Genomic DNA, 20815 nt, shown 5'->3' on the forward strand with positions numbered 1-20815 from the left:
CGATTAAACTATTAATTTATAACATTTAAGCTATTAATTTACAACATCTAAGCCATTAATTTACAACATTTGAACTGTTATTTTATACATTTATGCTATTAATTTATAACATTTAAGCTATTAATTTACAACATTTGAACTGTTATTTTATACATTTAAGCCACTCATTTCTAACATTTAAACTATTAATTTCTAATATTTAAGCCATTAATTTACAACATCTAAGCCATTAATTTACAACATTTAAACTGTTAGTTTATACATTTAAGCCATTAATTTATAACATTTAAGCCGTTAATTTCTAACATTTAAACTATTAATTTATAACGTTCAAGCCATTAATTTATAAGGTTTAAGCTATTAATTTACAACATCTAAGCCGTTAATTTACAACATTTAAACTGTTATTTTATACATTTATGCTATCAATTTATAACATTTAAGCTATTAATTTACAACATTTAAACTGTTATTTTATACATTTAAGCCATTCATTTCTAACATTTAAACTATTAATTTCTAATATTTAAGCCATTAATTTATAACATTCAAGCCATTAATTTATAACATTTAAGCCATTAATCTAAAACAATCACTCCATTAATTCTTAACAGTTATACCAATAATTTTTAACCACATTCTGCCATTAATTCAAAGTAATTGCGCTCTTAATTTATAGCAGTTGTACCGTTAATCGGTTGTAACTCTACGTTCATTGATTTAAATCAATACCATCAATTCGTAGTGAGTGAATTAATGATTTATTTTGTTTCATTTTATTAACGAAATCTATCAAGTCTTTGATGTACTATTTTATTTCTATATAGCATTATTTTTTAGTTTTAAATACAGTATTTAATTTCTCATTTCACTATTTCGTATAAAACCTGTGGTAACACAGAGTGTAATCTTAAGATGTAATTTTCCATGTCTGCTCAAAACTAAGGAAACAACACCATATTCATGGAATCAAGGAAGCGAGTGCAATTTAACCAAAGGCAACCACATCTTATCTGTAGCTGGACATGAGTCAGAGGACATTTCAAATCATGCTGTTGTTTTGCCTCGGAGTATCAAGACCGTTAGATTACAAGTAATGTAAGAGAAAATAAACTCCGGGCAAAACAATATCGCCGCTACAATGTCGCTTTATTATAAAATAATTTTATATCTCTGCTTCCAATGTTTAAAAACTGTTTATGTAAATGGGACCCGAGCGTAGTTACCTCCTCGTGGTGGGTCCCGGTAATTGGTATCGTTTCCCAAATAATAATACACCAAGTACTATTTTGAATATTAGTATTATTATTTGAAAAACGATATCAAGCTAAAAACTACTTCAATATAGTCTGGTCTTGATCATCCAAAATAGTTTTGGTGATCTAGACCGGACTAAGACCCCCCCGCGGGGGCGCCGTGGGACATCGTGGGACATCGCGGGACACCGTGGGACATCGCGGGACACCGTGGGATGCGAGCGTTTTAAAGCGCAGTGAAAATACTTAAGATGAGCCACATGTTTATGTTGTATGGCTCCATTTCTGTGCAGAAGTGCCATCATCTTGGGGCGAGAAAATCAAAGAAATCTCATTATACCGAATTTCCCTCGCTTACCACATTGGAAAAATTGTTCCCACGATTTATCGGTTCACGGTCGCTCAGTTCTTTCAAACCGTAGCGTGACGTACTCGCTCGCGCGTATTCCGGGTACGTGCGGGTCAACGTGCACTGGCCAACTCTTTGGATTCGTAAGTCGCCCCAAGCACACCTCTGTCTTGGTGACTACTCGACGACTGCTCGTCGTTTGCCTCGAATCACGGGAGTTGTCATCGCACTGGTGATGCCTGCGATCCGCAATACTGTCCGATTGGTACTTTGGTACTCGGTCAGGGACCTGCAATTTCACGTCCTCCGTAATTCTGTTCGGGCCCGCGGGGGTGGACCCCACTGTTCAGTTGGGGCCTTGCCTTTGTAATCCTGTTCAGCGGTCCCTCCCCGGGCCTTCATTTGTTCAGTTGGAGTGTGTAAATTGCAGGCCTATTTGCTAGATCGCTAGTATCATCGGTAGGTGCCATCGACCGTGATGAGATCCAGACGACGTGACAGGAATCGGGCGAAGGTCAATGCTTGGGCTTTCCGCTGAACCTTAGGGTTATCTGGTGCACGGGGGTACGTTATGTAGGTTTGTTAGTTCTTTCGAGAGATCGTGATTTCGTTCGTTCCGAGAGCGCCGCGGTTTTTCTTTCATCGTCTGATTGTTGGGGCTCCTTTTCCGTAGTAGCCTCATATTGTTTCTTTCGTTCCAAGTTAGACAAATGTGTCTTTGATACGGAATGTTGCGGATAGGGTTGCGAATTATTGTACGATGTTTGTACTGATCGATGTAATCGTTGTATGGGAGATGAATGTTGCGTTGTATAAGCTTTGTTTTGCGTTTGTAAAGATTCGTGTAACTGCTGCGTAGGAGATAGGTGTTTCGCGATTAGGACACGAAATAACTATCTCTTTACGCAGGCCCATGATCAAGTAGAGTCAGAACTCGACATTCTTACCAATAGTTTGAATGTCGAGACCGATGCATAATGTTGAATAACTCATGGGCGGGTCTCCTCCTCGTGGTGAGGAGTACGTAGTTACCTCCTCGTGGTGAGACCTGGTAATTGGCATCGTTTTCCAAAAATTAATCAGTTGGTTAATCTTTGGAAAACGATGCCAAGCTAAGAACTACGCACCAGTCCAGTTTGGATCTCCAAATGCCGCCAAAAGAATTTTGGATGATCTAGACTGGACTGCACCGTGGGACACCGTGGGACGCCGTGGAACACCGCGGGATATGCCTTGACTGTGTCGAATCCATTCTGTGCCCATTCTGCACAATGATACTTCTCTGACTTGGTCTGAGATATAGAAATCTAATCTTCATTTCCACTGAATTTTGCAGTTATTTTGTGCACAAGAGAGCGTCACATGAGTTAATTGACTCTTTCGAAAGAGCCCGATGTGTGAAATTATTCTCTTATTTCAAATGAATTTTTAACGTATTATCTTATTGTTTCAAATTGAGTTAGACAGTTAACAGTTAGATTCAAATACTTCGAAACAAGGTTTCGCGCGCGTTTGTGCAGTATTCTTTAAGTATATTTAAGTGGCGAACTTTTGAATTCTTGCAAATGTTTTCCAATATTTATAACACGCGACTATAGTGTATTAGTGGAATGTATATTTCATAATCTAATAACGAAAATTCACAGTATATATTCCAATTGCGAACAGTATGATTCTTGCAAACGATTGCATTGCATTCACGGTATTCATAAGCATTTGTTCGCTATCGAAAAATATCTCACAATTTTCAACTAAATAATATTTTTCAGACTTGTTCCAATTTCTTAATAATAATTTTTAAGCGTAAAAAAATAGCAGTATTTTCTAAATAAAAGTTCGATAGGAAAAAGAAGAAAATTGTCGAATCGACGTTTCGTTTCTTTTCCACCCCCCCCCCCCCCCCTTCTTAAACAGCTTCATTTTCGGGGAATAGTGACCGCGCGCAATGCTGTTGTAGAGTCAGTGTTTGCTACGCAATAATTTCTTTTCAATATTTTAAAATCACGATATTTTTTATTCATTTCGATCGAATACGCGAAAGTAATAAAATTTTATCAATTAAATTTGTACGCGTTCTTAATTTGTAGAGTTCTTGTTCGTCGATCATAATTTAAGCGGTCCCGGTAACGTAGTGTTTTATTTTTTTTTTTTTTTAGATATATTTATTTTTTTGAATATTCGTTTTCGGTATTAGAGTCAGCGCCTCCCTCAAGAGGATAAAGCCTCTCCAAGAGGTCAAGATTATAAGTAATTTTATATATTGTATAATACCTGCATAACCCACATGATCGCTAGTTTCAAACGAGTTGATCCAACATTCCCAAACTTTCGGCTATTTTAATGATCGAGAGTGTTCTCCACTTTGTTCCGTTATTTACCGAGACGAAAAATAAATAAAATTTGTTGATTCAACCACCGCGATCAATCTAGACATATAGCACGGATGATCCATCATCGAATAACGTCCGAGATAAACGATAACGAGACAAATGGGCGGTCCACGAAACTACGGAGTTCTCCATTGTGTGTATGAGCACGGGTTTCTTGTTTGTCCGATGGATAGACACACGTTACACGCTTCCGTTGCTCGACAAGCAAAGGGAAAAGGGCGAAGTGACGAACGACGAAGAAATTGGATCGTGTTGAGCAGGCGGGATGAGTCGGCGTTAGGTGTCGGCATCGATGAACTCGGTTAGGAAGCTTTAGGGCGACGCATACGTCTTCTCTTATGAAGCAAAAGGGTCGGAGACTAGTGCAGAGATCGAGTTATCCCAGTTAGTAATCGGATTCCCGTAAATCAGCGATTATTCGAAGGCGGAAAATGATAATAAAAATAAGAGCCCCTTCTACTTCGTTGACGTCTTATCAAATACGTTTGCACTGTGTAAAACATCGAAACAAACTGTACAAATAACTCTGTCGATAATACGACATCTACGAAGACGCGTACACGTGTAGAGAACGATGCTGTTACGCTGGCTCTCTAATTAATCGCCTAACTAAGGCTGCTCCCCTGGTACAATTCATCTTATCACAGACGCGAAGATTGATTAACGTTACACTTCTCGGTTTCATTCTATCGGATTCGGTCCCTGAACCAGCTTTCCTCGACAAAATCAACCGTTCGACTAGTTCTCGCCAGTCTATATAAGTAGTAACATCTAGGCTCGCAAAAAAGCTCACGGGGCCAAGTTGTTGCTGGTAAGTTTTGTTAGGAAATGCTCGTCAAAGGAACGTCGGGCAAGTTGCAAATGAATTTTCAGTTAAATACTTGGCAAGTTTTTGCAGCAGAGTGTCGTTAGCAACGGGGACTCTTTGATGTATCCGTAAACCCGACCAAGGCAAAGGAAGAGATCGAGGAGTGTCTTGAGAACTTCTCTGGCAACCTTTTTATTTCGATCGACCTTTGACTCGCAAGCTTTCCTACTAACGCAACCAATTCTCTTTTGAAGGATCCATGTACGTTACTTTCTCATATCCCCGTGAATCCTATACTTGTAAATCCTGGCCCGTTATTGCGGAATATCTCGAGCATTTTAGCGCAATCCATTATGGCCTCTCGGTAACCATCTATTCGTTAAATATTCCTATTTTAATGAAAGAAGAGCGAGGAAAGGGAAAACGGCTAACTTAAACGCCAAGCAAGAATGCAGAAAGCATCCGAACACAAATTCTTGGCCTGCAACAACCACTTATTAGAAAAGGAATGTGCTTCTTCATTCACAGCTACGCTTTCTTCTAAAGAACTCTTTCACTCGTAGATTTTAATAAAAAGCCGAGGTAAAAGGGAGGGGGGTGAAAAAGGAAGAACAAGATAAGAAATCACGTGGAACGATAAATCTGAAAGTTTGCCGGCCCGTTTCCCGCAGACTTCTTCGCGAGAGAAAGAAAACTCACCGCCAACTCGCCAACTTTCCTCCACGGAACTTGCCGAACGAATTTCCGAAAAACAAATTTCTTGCCCAACCTATTAAAAATACCTGTTAATGTCGGGGGAGCCGGCACGCCGCGGTTTACATACCGATTTTTACCTGATCGATCGCCAGAGGAAGTTCGTTAACCGACAATTACAATATTTATACGGGCGAATTGAATCCCCTCTCCTTCACCCAGCATTAATTACTTTCCGCGAATTTCCCTGAATAATCCTACCCAGTAATAGCTTGCATTGATCCTGACTCTCGACGATGCCAAATTGCGCTGAAATTTGCATATCGACTAGAGAAATTCGCATGCACGTCTTCGAGTCGACGACCTCGCCAGCTAAGACTTCTTCGCCAACTGATGGATTATCAAGAAATCTCGAATTTCCAAGATCGCCTCGATCGACCAAGACCCTCGTCATCCGCAGACGAACGACAATCGTTGTTGCGATCAGCGAAAAAATGTAAAAAGTACAACGACAAATGGAAATCGAGAACCATACATCTACGTTTATCGTTAGATCGGCGTAAATACATGTAATTACAAAATTATCCATCGCGTGTATTACAATGAAAACTAAATTATATTACATTTCGAGTATGTATCGCATCAAAACTTATGTTTCAAATTAAAAACGGGAGTAAACCTTTCATTTTGATTTCTTCGGTACAAGTTTAATCGTTGCTGGTTTTAATGGTAATTCACGATCTTTCTACATTTTGGCCCATACTATACGATTTGCGTAGACTACAATCTGGTTAGATGCAAGTTAGATTATGAATTTAGAGGAAGTTTACAAGCATTGAGCTTGAATTACATCAGAGTTAGAATCATCCTACGTAAAGTAGGAACGAGAAGCAAACTAGCTCGCCATAAATCAAAGCCATACACCGATCTCCCATTGGCAAACGTGGAGATCACAAAGGATTCGATGCAATCGTTGAACGAAAGGAGTTGGCAAAGTTCATTTCGAAATCTAATCAACGCGAAACCAAGAACAACTGCAGATATCGAAAAGAGGGACATTTCAACTTCAAAGAGTTACGCGATATCGGAGGGCAACCGCTAAGCTAGCGGCCATGTGTTCCGCAACGATGAAGTAATCTGATAGCATTCAAGTTCGGCCCGGACTGAAAATAAAGCCGCCACAGCTACGATTAAACCCTCTTGGTACGTTGATTACCAAACCGGACAATTCCAGTAGGGCAGCGGTTAGCCCACGTTTCTGCTCGGCGAGAAGAAAAATCAATGCCAAATTCTGTCAGCCTTCCTTATTTCACTTCACCGACCGACCGATTTTTCACTGTAAAATCCATCGTTTATTTAAAATTCTATATTTCTAGAATATATATATGTCGGAGATGTAGGGACATCGGGCCTTTCTTTTGGAATTTTGAAAATATTCCCAATACTTTGGTCTGGTCTATTCATTGTAGCTGTGCTTAAATGGTAGAACTTAGAAGTAGTTGTTGTGATACGATCTGATTATATTTGCCCAAGGTTTGTGACAGTGGGCTTGGGGTCACAACTTGGGGGGAGGTGACACAACTGGTCACCGAACATAGCCACGGTCACGGGATGAACGTTTTACTTAACAGTAGAAGTACCAATATTGAGGGGCACGCGCTGTATTAACAAATAAGCCCCGGGGCAGGAGCAATAACGGCTCTACGCGGGTCTGCCTAGTAACGGCGCCTGGAATTTTCTTGATAACCCCGATCAATACGCAATTGACAAGTGTGATCGTGTCAGTCTTTTATTCTTACGATCGCCTTGGAGAGTTTACACACAACGTCTGGTCAATCAGTCTGAAAGATACTGTGCGTCACAGCTAACGTCACTTTGAGTTTCAAAACATATTCAATTGTACAAAGAGTTATCCCGTTGACCGTGGATTCGTTTGAACCTAAGAACATTGTCTTTACTTTAAGAGTGACTAATAAACACGTTAAATTGTTAAATCCTGTTAAATCAACACTTGTACACATAATTGTAAATATAAACCTCACTGAACAACTACGATGGCTTGTTCTAATGAAAATACGCAACGCGCTCCTAAAACTAGAAACTAGAAAATTTGTACGTGTAAAGAGCGCGGTAGAATTGAGAAGCGGAAAAGACTGGAAAAAGCAACACGGTACTTCAGAATAAGAGTTTTTAGAATTATCGCTAGTATTGTTTTCTTTCTATTTTATTATTACATCAATTTTATCTGCTTTCTTTTATATTTCATATATAGAAACCTGTCTGTGCGCGCGCCATCCAACATTTCTTCGCGTCTGTCCTGGAAAGACCAAAACTATTTACATTACGATTAGGTTGTCAGAAAAGTGTCTTTCTTTTACAGACCCGTCTTTTACAACGATGCATCTTTATACAAACATGAAACCCAATTTGTCGAACGTTGTGATCTTTATTTCGATAGAACAAAATGATCATATGTAATTCGATAAAATAATATAAAACGGAAAATTTTGTGCGTCCATTATTTCCTTATAAAACGAAAGAAACTTTTCGGACGACCTAATAGTTGCACGAATCTGTTTGAAATTGATGTTACGTTAACATAGTTACATTGTTCAACCATGTTGAGAATTGTGGATCTTAATCGCCGAAATAAATGTATAGGAACACTTACATTACACTTAGAATTGATATCAAAATAGTTTCAGATTTATTTAATATGTGATTTACAAGATATTCGTGGACACACATTTGCACGCGTCTCTGCACTCTCTTTGTCTCACCATCCTCTTTACCATACTACCAACGGAACAGTTGCATTCTTCTGTTTTACGAGACGCTGTGCACGCACATACTCCCACACACTCATACTCATATATGTGTGCCACTACTACACGGCTAATCTAGTTTACAAAATTACACATATCTCAATGAACCATTTGAACGCTGTTTCCATGTATTGTCACGCTTAAGACATAATAGCTTCCCGATACAGGTGTAACATTATTGGGTTAACAATGGCAGCTAATCGATCAGTCCGAGCTAAGATAAAACACGAGAAAGAAACAAGTCGAACAAGTCGGCTGTGACAGAGCGAAGGAAGAGAGTGCGGGAAAAAGAATAGAAAGGGTGGGTGAGAAGCGGCAAGCGTACGATAATGGTGTGATCGAGGCCGGGCGAGCATAATCGAAGAAGAAAGAGGAGACAAAAAGGGATGGAAGGCAGACACAGACATCCGCGGAAACGATATTTCAATCTTCATCCCCGGCAAGTTTTTTTTCGCTGTTCAGGGGGCAATCCGCATATCGCGACGAACAGCGGATAGATTTCGTTTTAGGATAGGCCGTCACACAGGATTGGTGCGACGATGGAAGAAGGAGAGAGAGAACAAAGACCTCGAGAGTGGTATAGGGTTGATTGTAGCCGGTCGACCAGACCAGAGACAAAATTGCATTTCCCACCACGTATATCTACGAACCTCGCATCATTTCGTTTAAACAAACCGCGTCCATTCACCGCTGTCAACGACCATCTCTTCTATCTCGGTTTCGTCTTTTTGCCGGCCATCGACCATCGCTGTTCTAGAAAACCGCGAAACTTTCATTTGCCCAATCCGTGCATCCTGACACGGACACTTCGATTACGATTCCGCAAATAACTCTGTCCAACGAAAAATCGGCTACATGTTCCAGCCACTCCCCTAGGCTGCTCAGGGACCGTGATCGCGTCTATGGGTTCGACTCACTCGTTCAGCAAGTAAGGGATCTGATTGACTTAGGATAGCTACATTTCAACCAGGGTAAAAGGAGATGGCATTCCAAAGCTTTATGGGCGATTTAGATTAGACATTTAGAGAATGGTAATGGTACTTTGAAGGACATTAGGGTATTCTAGCTTGTGGAAGAAAGGATGTAGGAACGTAGAATTGTAAGATTATGCATAAGTGTGCGTACGACCAGTAAAGGGAATAGTTGGTGGTCGATGCTCCGAGGTAGTCGAGGGAAAGCACAGAGGTTAGAATTGATCCCAGATGAGTCGACTACCCTCGAAGCCATTAAGTCGTGGTCATTGTCAACGTAGGCTTGGTCCCAAATAATTGGTGCCTAACGACGTACCTCTTACTGGAATGCATGACATCAGCGTACCTTTAGCGATGCTAAAAGGGGGAAGATATGAGAGTTTAAAAGAATGAGCGATGAGCGTTTCGTGAAACCATCAGAGCGATAAAGGGCAATGACACTAAGGTGGTATTAAACATGTTGTTTATTAAAGAGATGAGTGATAAAATTGCGATAGTCAGTGTATATTAAAATCACTTTAAATACAAGTACACAGATCGTAATCGTCGCTCGCTCAGTGGTACTGTATGACTCGCTATACTGGCTCGCTTTTCTGATTCGTTATACTGATTCCTAGCACGTTCGTCTATTTATATCGATTGGTGGTCTTACAAAACGCTCAGATATAATTCCGGTTGACGATTATAAATTACAGCGATAATCTTTTGTCCAGAATTCGTTTACTTTTGAACCTAGCGAGTCAAAACAATGTCGACGCTCCAAGGCACAAACATATGAGTCACTCTGATTTGAATCTTCCGTTGACTCATGTGCCACTAATTGGCACTTTGTCATCTTGTTAAATACACCTACGTCCTAGAAAATAAAAGCTGAGGGAGAAATGTCTGGCGTATCCGCTTCAACTCTTTAGAAAATATGAAAAGGGAAATAATTGTCGAGCGATTAATAATCGGGGGTAAAAGCTTTCGATCGCACATAGTTCGTCGAAGTTGGAAGATTCGAAAACCAGCGTCGCCGCGTGTTGCCACGTAGCTGGTTCGAAAAACTAATTGCATTCCGATGTAGCTGGTTTTCCAGCGGAGCTAACTAACGTGCCATCATCGAGGCTGGCGCAAAGCTTTTGTCATCCGGCAACTTTTCAGACCGTAATTTTGCCGTAGATTAACCTTCCCAGATCGCGATCCACTTCCTTTTTCCGGGAAACTTTTATCCCAATCATTGGCACGGAACTTGCTCGAAATGAGACGGACATTGCATTTTACTGAATACTTTCGCCCCTCTCATCTCCACTTCGAAATTAAAATTGCAATTATCCTACGTTATTCTTTCCTCTTTCTCTTACCATCCCCATTTTCTTACGTAATTTCCTATCTGCTCCCCTCAATATCTGAACGTTAACTAACCCGTACAGCGCTTTGCGTTATATAAAACGAGATGTTCCAAAGTTCAACCTCTTCGATGGAAATTAATCGATTCGAAATACTCTACCAATATAGTGTCGATCAGACTTCAAAGGCAGATCAACGCGAAAAATAAATTTGCGAGTACCCGCTAAATCACGCTGGTGAAAAAAAAGACGTGGAAAGCGTCTATGACAAAAGTAGCGCGTCGACATTTAACTCGATAACCGGCGGTAGCATCGATGGCAACGAGAATAATTGTCGCAAGCAATCGATCACCACGGGACGGCGTATCGGATTAAAGCGCTATTAACGGCTGCAACCAGTTGGACACGATCAGTTCGTTGGGTTTTCGAGCGACTCTCCTTCCAGGTCGTCGTACGCAGAGCACCGAATCGATTATTTCGAGGATCCACCCTTTCGCAGAACATCCTGCGGTTCGAGTAACGTCAGATTGAGAGTCATAGGAAGAACGAATCAACGATTTTCCCAGCTTCCCGTTGACCGAGCAATATCATCCTGCCAACGATTGCATATTTCAAGGTCTGCTTGCAATTTCCGGCAATGCGCGACAGGTTACAAAAGTAATTTCTTGGTCTTGTGTCATACCGCTAGTCAGGCAGGTTTGAGGTCGCGCCGCTTCAATCAGAAACTGTAGCCATTCTTTTCTTCCCCCTTTGTTAGAACGCACCGTAATTAGTGCTAAATTGAATATCAACGTTGACAACGTAGTTTCCCGCGTTGTTCGTAGATTAATTCGCGGCTTGATCGTTACGGAACTCATTATAAAAATATTGCAACAATTCTTTCTAAAATAATCTTCTGAAAGAAATTCTTGAGTCGAAGAAGAGCAACGAATTGAAGTTGTTTCGCGTTTGCGCCGAACCGCTGGCTGCTTTCATTACTTTTCTAAGATACATCAACATCGACTATTCCAAGCACGTAGCTAGCAGGATTAACCTCGTCGGTCCTTAATCCAGGATGTATCTCCACGGAGGAGGTTTCTCTCTTACAATTAGGCAGAGGAAATAGCCGCTAAATCCATCATCTCGAGATCGACAAATGTCATTAATTATTTAGAATCGCCTCGTTGTTTCAGCTCGCAGCGACGTTTATGTACTTTGCAAGATTCACCTCTGATATTCCTATTACCCTGAATAGAGCCATGAAATTATGGCTCGTACACGGTCGAGAGATCTTCGATCGTAGCAAAACTTCCAATTCACAAAACAATCCTTTCACAGTGGAATCGCGTCAAGAACAATTTCTCAAACGTCTCGGACAAACAACCAGCGGATAGCGTATTTCAGGATTCACCCTCGATTTCCCACAACTGCTTCAATCTCATATTTTCGAGAATAATTTTCCCCACTCGACCTCTATAAGCTTTCTTATCGGCCCAACCACCCCTTCTACGTTCGTAGCCCGTTTAACACGTCCAGTCCCAGACGCACACTTTACAAAATTAGCTCTGTCAGCCTTTAACCAGGTATGTACAACCGCGCTTGGGGTTCCAAATGCCGAAGATACAAGTGGAACCGTTTCAACCCCTTTCAACTGACCAACAGCAATTGGGATCGACAAGTTTTCACGTCGTCGGATCAGCAGCTATTTTTTTCTCTCGATTCCTTAACCATCGTCGAACGACTTGGTTTCTTTCTCTTCTGACCGTTTCTTTTTCAAGGAAGACTCAGTTAAAGCGATATTTGTTTCGTGCAGAGAAAAGAGAAGACGCAAGCTTTTTGCCGGTATGTTGGCCAGAGGATAAACGCGTTTTAGACACCTCTTTATAAATCGTTAATTATCCAGAGCTCAAAATTGAATCGGTTTTAAACAATCATGTGTTTGTTGAGACTTAACAGCCCGCTGAATTAACAAACTACTTGTTGAGTGCAACACACCGGCACAGGCAAATTACCATAAACGATTACGCGCCTATTATTCACAAGTATGTAATTGAATTCGTAATTAAAGCGTTGACTGAATTATCGAACAAAACAACAAGAACGCCAGTGTCAGGTGTTTCGAATCGATGCCCGTATATTATAAACTGACCCCGGCTGAAACATCACGGACGATGATTCACCAAAAAGGAAAAATGTCATGAACACGATACGACAGAACGGTATCGAAAGCAATAATTCGATTTGGAATATTATTTCGCAAGCTGTTAGAATTACGAAAAAAGCCATACTATAACGCACCTAGTAATTTTAATAAAAAAATTGATTGAGATCGTCGAACCTCGAATTAGAGACCTCGAGCAATTGTTTCAACTGCAACCAGTCGATGGCATGTTCGTTAACGCTCAACAAACTCGTTTCGTGTTCATCCCGGGAACATTCTGTGCCAAGCATTTTCGAATTGCGACGTTAAAAACATTAACGGCAATTTTAAACGCTTTCGATCGGTCAATTCGAAGAGACTGCCAATTGGGCTGTATACCGCGGCAATTTTTCCTATTTTTTTTCGCACAGGCAGCGTGCTATGCGTCACGTAAAAATTACCATTATTTCACATCGACGCGATTAATTCTCATTTACGCGAATCCGACGTTTCTCTAATCTACATCCATGCCTTTCGACTATTTTAATTCCGATCTGTTTAAAAATTGACCGATCTCATTTGCCGATAGACTTAGTCGCTCTTGAAACTCAATTTTCCGCGGGAAAGACCCTTCACACGGGCGACTTTTCAGCCGGTATCGAACAAAACGCGGTCGTTTAAATCACGAACGGTCCTTATTAAAAAAGACGACGCAAAAGAAGAAAAGGAAGCGAGCAACCGGTCGCATTCATGGGGACGTGCTGCATCTTGGCCGAGCTGGAAATTGCGCGGCTTATTATTTAAAAAACGGATACGAGCCAGCGGATGGGGAAGAAGAGGAAACAAAGGGACGAAGAAGAAAAAAGGGGGCGACGATATCGCATAGAGCGTTCCTTTTACGCGCGAGTCCGCTGAAAGCAGCGCGATACGATTTTCTGTCAGACGCAAAAACAGATAAACCGAAAAGAGAGCAGAACGAAGAACGAAAAGGAAAGAAGTAAAAAAAGAAACGTGACTATAAGATAGTTTCTGTCCCACTGTCTCTGTCCCCCTCTTTGTTACCTCCATTTGCTCGTTTCTCCGAAGGCTAATTTACTTCAAGCATTAACTTACCGAAATGTGTACACGCACGTGGCGAGAACTATTGTACGTGCGATTCATTCGGTTGAAAGTAATTTCTCTTGATAACAAGCTCGCCGGACTGACGCTCGCTTATGAGAATTACAGCTGTACGAGCGGCTCAACCGGAATAAACGCTTACGGTACACTTTTGCTCGGTGATTCGAGGCGTTTGCGACACGATAAAAAGGGACCAGCTGACGCGCTTCAGCGGAATTCTTTCACGCATTGCCGCCCCAGGCGGACGAACGTCGTGATATGGCTTCATCGTGCGAAATCGCGTTAACCCTCTTGATATTCCGCGTCCAATTATTATGACTCGTGCGCGTGTCATCGCGAGCTTCCGCTAGGCTGCCTCATGTTTGCTTTAACGGAAGGAAGTTATTACCAGGACGATAAATTTTCGAGTCTCTGGGAAAAGATTTCACGAGCAACCTATATTGGAACGTGACGATGGTTACGCTTGCAGTACGATGGCGAGGAAAGGTCAGATTCGAGTTTTACAAGGTGCAACGATTAAGCTTCCTCTTCGTTCAGGACCACTCAACGATCGAAAGAACTACTAGCTTCTTTATCACGGAAAACGCATACGAGAGATCCAAAGGTTGTTAGGTTTCATGGCCGAGTTTCCGAAATGTCAAAGGAAATTGAAGTTCCAAAAGATGTTTTACATTCACGTCTTCAAGATATCGATGACAACTCGTCGCCTCGAAGAGGTGCGATCTAATTGTAATATGTTGTAAAATCATCATCACCGGCGACGTTGTACGATGCAATCATCCATAATATTTTTTCTTGCGATGCAATTGAACATCGATTTGATTGACCATTTTCTTTTTGGCTACAATAGCGTTGCGACAGTTTTTTAATCAATAAATGACAGTGTTGAATTTTTCAAAGTGAAATACGACGTATCCCATTGTGATTGAACGTTAGATCGATGCGTTCAATTTCAAAATGAGTTCACTTGCGAAAGCAAGTTTGCATATCGCTTTCACCAATAATAACATGTATAATATCACTTTGAAATGGCCTATATTTATCGAGGTTGAGCACAGAGTTGCCGCGATATCGCCGATCGTCTGCGCACTTGGTATTGAGCAAACTCATAATCGTTCCAACTCGCGGTCCTCAAAGCAACTCTCGAACCTCGATAGTAGAAGAGGAACTTGTTTGACGCAGCCTAAGGCAGTTGGAAGTCTCACGCCACGAATCCTAGCCAGTACTTAATGTTGTTCCATTTGCAACTGCAATAAGTCTTGGAGACACACTTGAAATCCATGCGACTTGTAATTAATCACGCTCTAAATCCTTCAGATATCAACCAATCTATTTTCTTCGACAGATATTTCATTATTTCTATCATTATATCCCACTATATTATAGTTTCGTATGCAATGTTACACGATATTTATTAGTTAGATAAGGGAAAAAGTATTTCGTTGAGTCGTTGGCATTTTTTTTTCAATTTCAATTTCCTTGTTTTTTATTTCATTAATAGCTGCAATATATATTCTGCCTTGTAACTTATAACTTCCTAACTTTTCAGGTCCCTGGTAACTGTGCTTTTATTTCATATATCGTTTATTTTTCCAAACATTACTCTTTCCGCGCATGTTTTTATGGTTATTGCATTTTTATTATCAGATTCTTTACACAGATGAATTTCGGAGTATTTTTACAATTTATAGCAATTGAACAAAAAAATCCAGAACACGGTTTGTTGGCTTTGAATCTCGAATTTCTAGATAGAAATCGAAGACCCAACTCATTAATGATCTTTTGCTATCATTCAGCGTTATCGTTATTTCTACTGTAAAACAAAGTCGTGCTTCACGCGTGTTTTCCAGTTTAGAAAATTAAACATTCAATAAATATTCACGAGTAGTCAAATTGGAAAATTTCCAACGCCTCTAATGCGAAAATTCTTCCAACTTCGTTTCAGATTAATGGTCGTGGCCGTGTCGTTATTAGGTTCCCGTAATTCACGCGAGATAATTTAGTTCTTAAGTTACATTAGCTACGCCCGTTTTACATCTGTTCTCTGCTGCTTCTGTCTTCCGTTCGTGGAATCTCAACGGCAAACAAAAGGATCGTATCCATTTCCGCAGATCCTAACTCGTGACATACCCGAAGGGATATATTCTGTGTGCGCGCCGACACACCTTACAAGTACTATGTAATTCCGTTGTTTGTCAGTCAACCGAAACTCGTCGCTTTATTTAATTAGAAGCGGCAGAAACGCTTTTACCGTCCACGAAAATGATAAATTGCATTTATTATAGCGCTGCCATCTCTTGTAATCATCATTATCTCGTATGTTTTAAACCATTCCATAACTTTTAACCACGCCAGTCAAATTGACTGGTTTTACAATTTTATTTTAAAATTCCTATTTCATGTTATATATTTTTTCCGCAATGACGTAATGACTTTCTCAACGATAACTAAAAGAACAATATAATGAATCTTATTTCGTTTTTTATGTATTCAAACTCAAAATGATTTTGTATCAAGGCTACTTATACTTGTCAAAGTGTAAAAGGGTCCTGCAACCTGTTTATCGAACTCCAATTAACCAGTTTCCTCGTTTTCTACAACTTCCCACACGTTTTTTAAATTTTTACTGCGTATCATTGAATATGACGATATCAGTTATCAAGAAAACCTCGGATCGATCGCTAGATCGCTAGAAACCACACCAGTCAAAGTGACTGATTCAACAATTTCATAAATATGTCAACCCTCGTTTAGGGATCATGGTCCCAGACGAATTAATAATAGCAAAAATGTACTACACAACATGGAATTCCTTCTGTAAGAAAGTAATAAATCAATAAATATAAAAGTATTCTATTATTAGGTATTTTTTAAAAATCAGTCATTTTGACTAGTTTTAGTAAAAATAGCTTCGTGTTAACTATCGGTAGTTCTAATGTTAATTCACTAAAAAGACACGTAAAAGAAAAATGAATCCATCCTTCTTCGCTTTCTCTTGTTTTTCTTTCACGATTTCTCCCTTCTTTATCGCGCTTACTATAAGAAGTATCAACCGTTCGACCGTGATACGTTAACTTTATTCTAAAACAGTCGTCTCAGTGAAAAAAGAAATAAAAGATTCTTCTTCCTGTACGAAATACTTTGTATGTACTGCGTACATTCCCCATGTTGTACTTATCCATAGTTTGTTTCTACTTCTTGTCCTCGCCCTTTCTTGTGCAAAAAAATCTTGAACCAACCAATCGATATCTCCAGCTTGCATTGTGCATTAGCATTATAAAAACAAGGTGCTTGAAAACTGGATGTCTTTTCTGAAATTCTATCTCTTTATATTCGGCTTTGTCTGAATCCACGTTCCAGCCTCCGATCGACAAATCGATCTTCCACACACTCCTCCCTATTAATGTTCCATTACTTTTAATAATTTTCTATCTTTTTTTTATCGTATTTTAGTACTTTGAATCGCTTGGCAAATTATCGTCTAATTATAAAGAATATGCAACGCAACGTACGTTCTAAGGGGTGGAATTCCCTTTGAAGATTTTTAACGAAATCCTTATCACGCTAGAAGTTAACGTACCCAGTAGGGTGGTTAAGATTCGAAAATTTCCATCTCTCTACACGGCAAAGCCGGCAAAAAAGTTCTTGTTCGAATTACATGGGCGGGGCTGAAGCTTCTGAATACCAGCCATCGGCCGCCATCTGCGAACCGTTGGTCGAACAATCTTGGAAACTACAGCGCGAACTGCAATCGTGCCGCGTTCCAGCTCCGAAACAGGATTCTGTGGATTGTCTTTCTCCCTTTGGCATTCCACAGTGCACTCTTGATCGGTGGCTAAACCAAGAAATTAAGTATACATTCGTGAAATAGGGAAGCATTTCTGAAAGTTTGACAAATATTTCATCGATGTCTTTGTCCGAGAGGGATGAATTTTCCAACAACGATTTCACTATGATTCTTAAGCACGAGTTGCTCAACAATTCCGGAACAATTTCATAAAATAACTCTTAAAATAAAAATTTTAACATATAAGCCTAGCAACCAACGATTTCATTATGTAAGGACAATTTAAATTCAAAGGATTTTTCTATAAAATCGATCATTTGCAACATGAAGAGGTGGATGTGGTGATCGTTGCGTATTGGCGTCCACGTATGCAGGGAACAGCCGTGAAAAATCACGACACTCCAACGATACTACGCAACAATCGCCTTTTCTGACATCGTTGTATCGCACGTGGCGTGTGCAGCGACGAAATTCGCCAGCGGTGAATTTGCGCGACCTCTAATCAATGATGCATCTTCGGCCGCGTATGTGCGCGTTTCTAACGATTAACTTCGTCCCAGATATCCAAAGGCCCGCGGCATAGAGAGCAGGTTTCAGCGCGTTATTCGGCTGCGGTTGTTGGCAGACCGACGCCTCCAATGTCGCACAGAATAATTATTAATACAAGTCGTGCGTTGAATCTGAAATGCGCTAAACAACGCAGCAGCACAGTCGCATTACGATTTGATGATTTATTTAATATCGGACTGATCTGGTCCGTGTCGTGTATTTGAAATGTTTGAAATGCCCTCCGTCGATGATAAACGCTCGTACAATCCCCACTACATGTTGCTGCCTGACCCGAGGAGATTTTGCAAATTTACGGAAATGGGCCGGAGATTCTGGGCGAACTGGCACAATGTGGCTGCTCGGATAACTTGGCAAGATAAAGATTGAAATTTAACTTCCATGAAGATATAACGTTAAGATTGGATGATTTAATCTTCTGTTTAGATTCAGTCTTTTATGTTTGCCTGCGGGGTGACTCGTGGCTCTTCCGCGCAAAAATGTAGCGGGATCGATGGTTTACGCGTTTGCACATACACGTGAAAAAATCTAGTTACAGCTCGTTAGCAGTATACAATTATTAGCCCGCTGTAAACTTCCACAGTATCCCTCGTTTAACGGGCGTTGGCAATGTGCAGCTTACAAGTCGTTAACTCCCGCCTCGTTTCAGATCTTACGACGTAGCCTTTCGTTTAAAAAATGAAGCAAACGATTCGGACAAACTTTGCTTGATTAACGCGATGCTGCGCGCTTGGTAAAATCTAACTTTCGAGAATCTCTTCTATTATCGTCTCATGAAACATAGCTCGAGTTGGATAAACGATAATTTGCTCTTCCATGAGATTTCGAACCTGACGGATCATATTCATATTCCTTCCAGACGGTTAGTCACAATGTACATCCTCGTCGTGTGTTACCTCGCGTGGATATCACAAGCTTCAGGGGTGAAAAATATCACGCACGGAGTAACAAGACACCTTAGATCTATTGGGTTTCCGGAAGGCAGCGGCATGGGGGTAAAGTACAGAATAAAAGTCATTCATACTGTTGCGTCGTGCAACACTCCACCTGGACCCGGCCATACACCGCGGGCCAGACAGACCTCAGATGTCCGCGCATCCTTACGGCGTACCCTTAATAGCCTTAAGTACCCGTCATAAATCCCAATTTGCTTGCTAAGGCCCTTCAGACCGAACAAATATCCTTTCCTAAAACACTTTCTAAGGAGTATTGTCTACCACGGCTAGACAAGGGAAAGTTGGGTTTTCCCACGTACGATGCTTCCTAATAGCAACTTTCGGGGGCAGCTAAGACCTTTCCTAGTCCACCAAACTTCGTTTAACCAATTAATAACAAATCCGATGGTCCCGTATGCTAGACACACCCATCCTTAGCTTTCCTCCGCTACAGTATCGTCACCGAAAATCACTGATTCTTCAACCTTCCAACATACAACATCCTTCGACCGGGTCTACACCCGAAGATCAGTCACTCACTTATCTTATACATACGTACCAGCGTAACTATCTTCTTCACAAAGTTGTTGGAATAAACCGTCATTCACAACTCGTTACATCAGTGTCATATTCAATTAACCACCTCTATTATCCTAATCGTAATAGGGGATCGATCATTTCGTGGCGTCGATTATCTAATCGTAACGGGAATTTACGACTCCCGTTGGCGTGTTTCCTCGCGATCGCGTCTCTCCGCGAGTGGTCGAAACACATACTTCATCAACTAATACTACCATTTACCCGTTAATGCGATACTAACGTCGTAATTTGATCTGTCACCGCGGAAAAAAATAGCATATCGTGTAGAGATCGTTTCGATCTGATCTATATAAAAATAAATGGTTATCATATAAAAAAAAACTCTTACGCGTGCAGATATTCTTCGCCCTCGGAGTACCCATTGATATTCCCGACAAATCGGTGCTATTTTCTCTATACTTCGAAGCGAATTATGCTCTGCCAGGGGAATGGAACTCCACTTACTATTCGAACGAGCCGTATCTTAAGAAGCGAAGTCTGGATCGACGACTGACGTACGAAATTCTTATGAACAAACTGGAAAGGTAAAGAAATTGGTTAAAAATGAAATGTAGAAAAACGAGTCCTGGATGGATTAAATTAAAAGTTATAATATTCTTTATTTTTATAGCTTTGGTTATTCTGGTGAAAATTGTCTACTAAAAATGATCTGTGAGGTTGCTAACTATCCTTTAACTAGTAATGGGGTGCTTGGCGAAGTGCTGCGAATTTTATTTACGTGAGTGCTAAACGTACTTTAATGTAAATACAGTTTCGACAATAACTTTCCAATAAATTAAACGAATTCAAAGTTTTAGAACACGTTTCTGAAAAATCAATAACGTGATCCAATTTTTGTCACAGGCCATCCTCTTCGCAAAATGAAAATCTTCCGAGCGAGATCACCGAGGCCGAGCACGCGAAAGATTGCAATTACCGCTATAAAAAATGCCCTCAAAGTCCATTAGCTTTGATAAGGCGCCATGATCTCGACGATAATAGTTAGAGAAGCCACGATATTAAATGCAATCTTCATAGTACACGGTATAGTTCACGGACAGCAGCCCGATAATGGAGTTTCTAAAAAAC

The 20815-nt window shown here is 40.6% G+C and overlaps 1 protein-coding gene across 1 annotated transcript; it reads left to right on the top strand.

Annotated features, from left to right (window-relative positions):
* Nucleotides 1-19084: 19084 nt before the first annotated feature.
* LOC117242196 lies at nt 19085-20797 on the top strand. The gene is made up of 4 exons (XM_033508667.1): nt 19085-19207; nt 20084-20271; nt 20358-20465; nt 20591-20797. Exons 1-4 carry the CDS (start codon nt 19085-19087, stop codon nt 20730-20732), a joined length of 561 nt encoding a protein of 186 aa, XP_033364558.1. The 3' UTR covers nt 20733-20797.
* The last annotated feature ends 18 nt before the right edge of the window (nt 20798-20815 follow it).

This window comes from Bombus vosnesenskii, unplaced genomic scaffold (genome assembly GCF_011952255.1).
Source record: "Bombus vosnesenskii isolate JDL3184/JDL3185 unplaced genomic scaffold, Bvos_JDL3184-5_v1.1 scf7180000016265, whole genome shotgun sequence".
NCBI classification, from domain to species: Eukaryota; Metazoa; Arthropoda; class Insecta; order Hymenoptera; family Apidae; genus Bombus; species Bombus vosnesenskii.

Coding starts and splice junctions, on each gene's coding strand:
- LOC117242196 (XM_033508667.1), top strand. CDS start 19,085: ATGTACATCCTCGTCGTGTGTTACCTCGCGTGGATATCACAAGCTTCA. Junction 19,208..20,083: donor CGGAAGGCAGCGGCATGGGG/GTAAAGTACAGA, acceptor TTACGCGTGCAG/ATATTCTTCGCCCTCGGAGT. Junction 20,272..20,357: donor CTTATGAACAAACTGGAAAG/GTAAAGAAATTG, acceptor TTATTTTTATAG/CTTTGGTTATTCTGGTGAAA.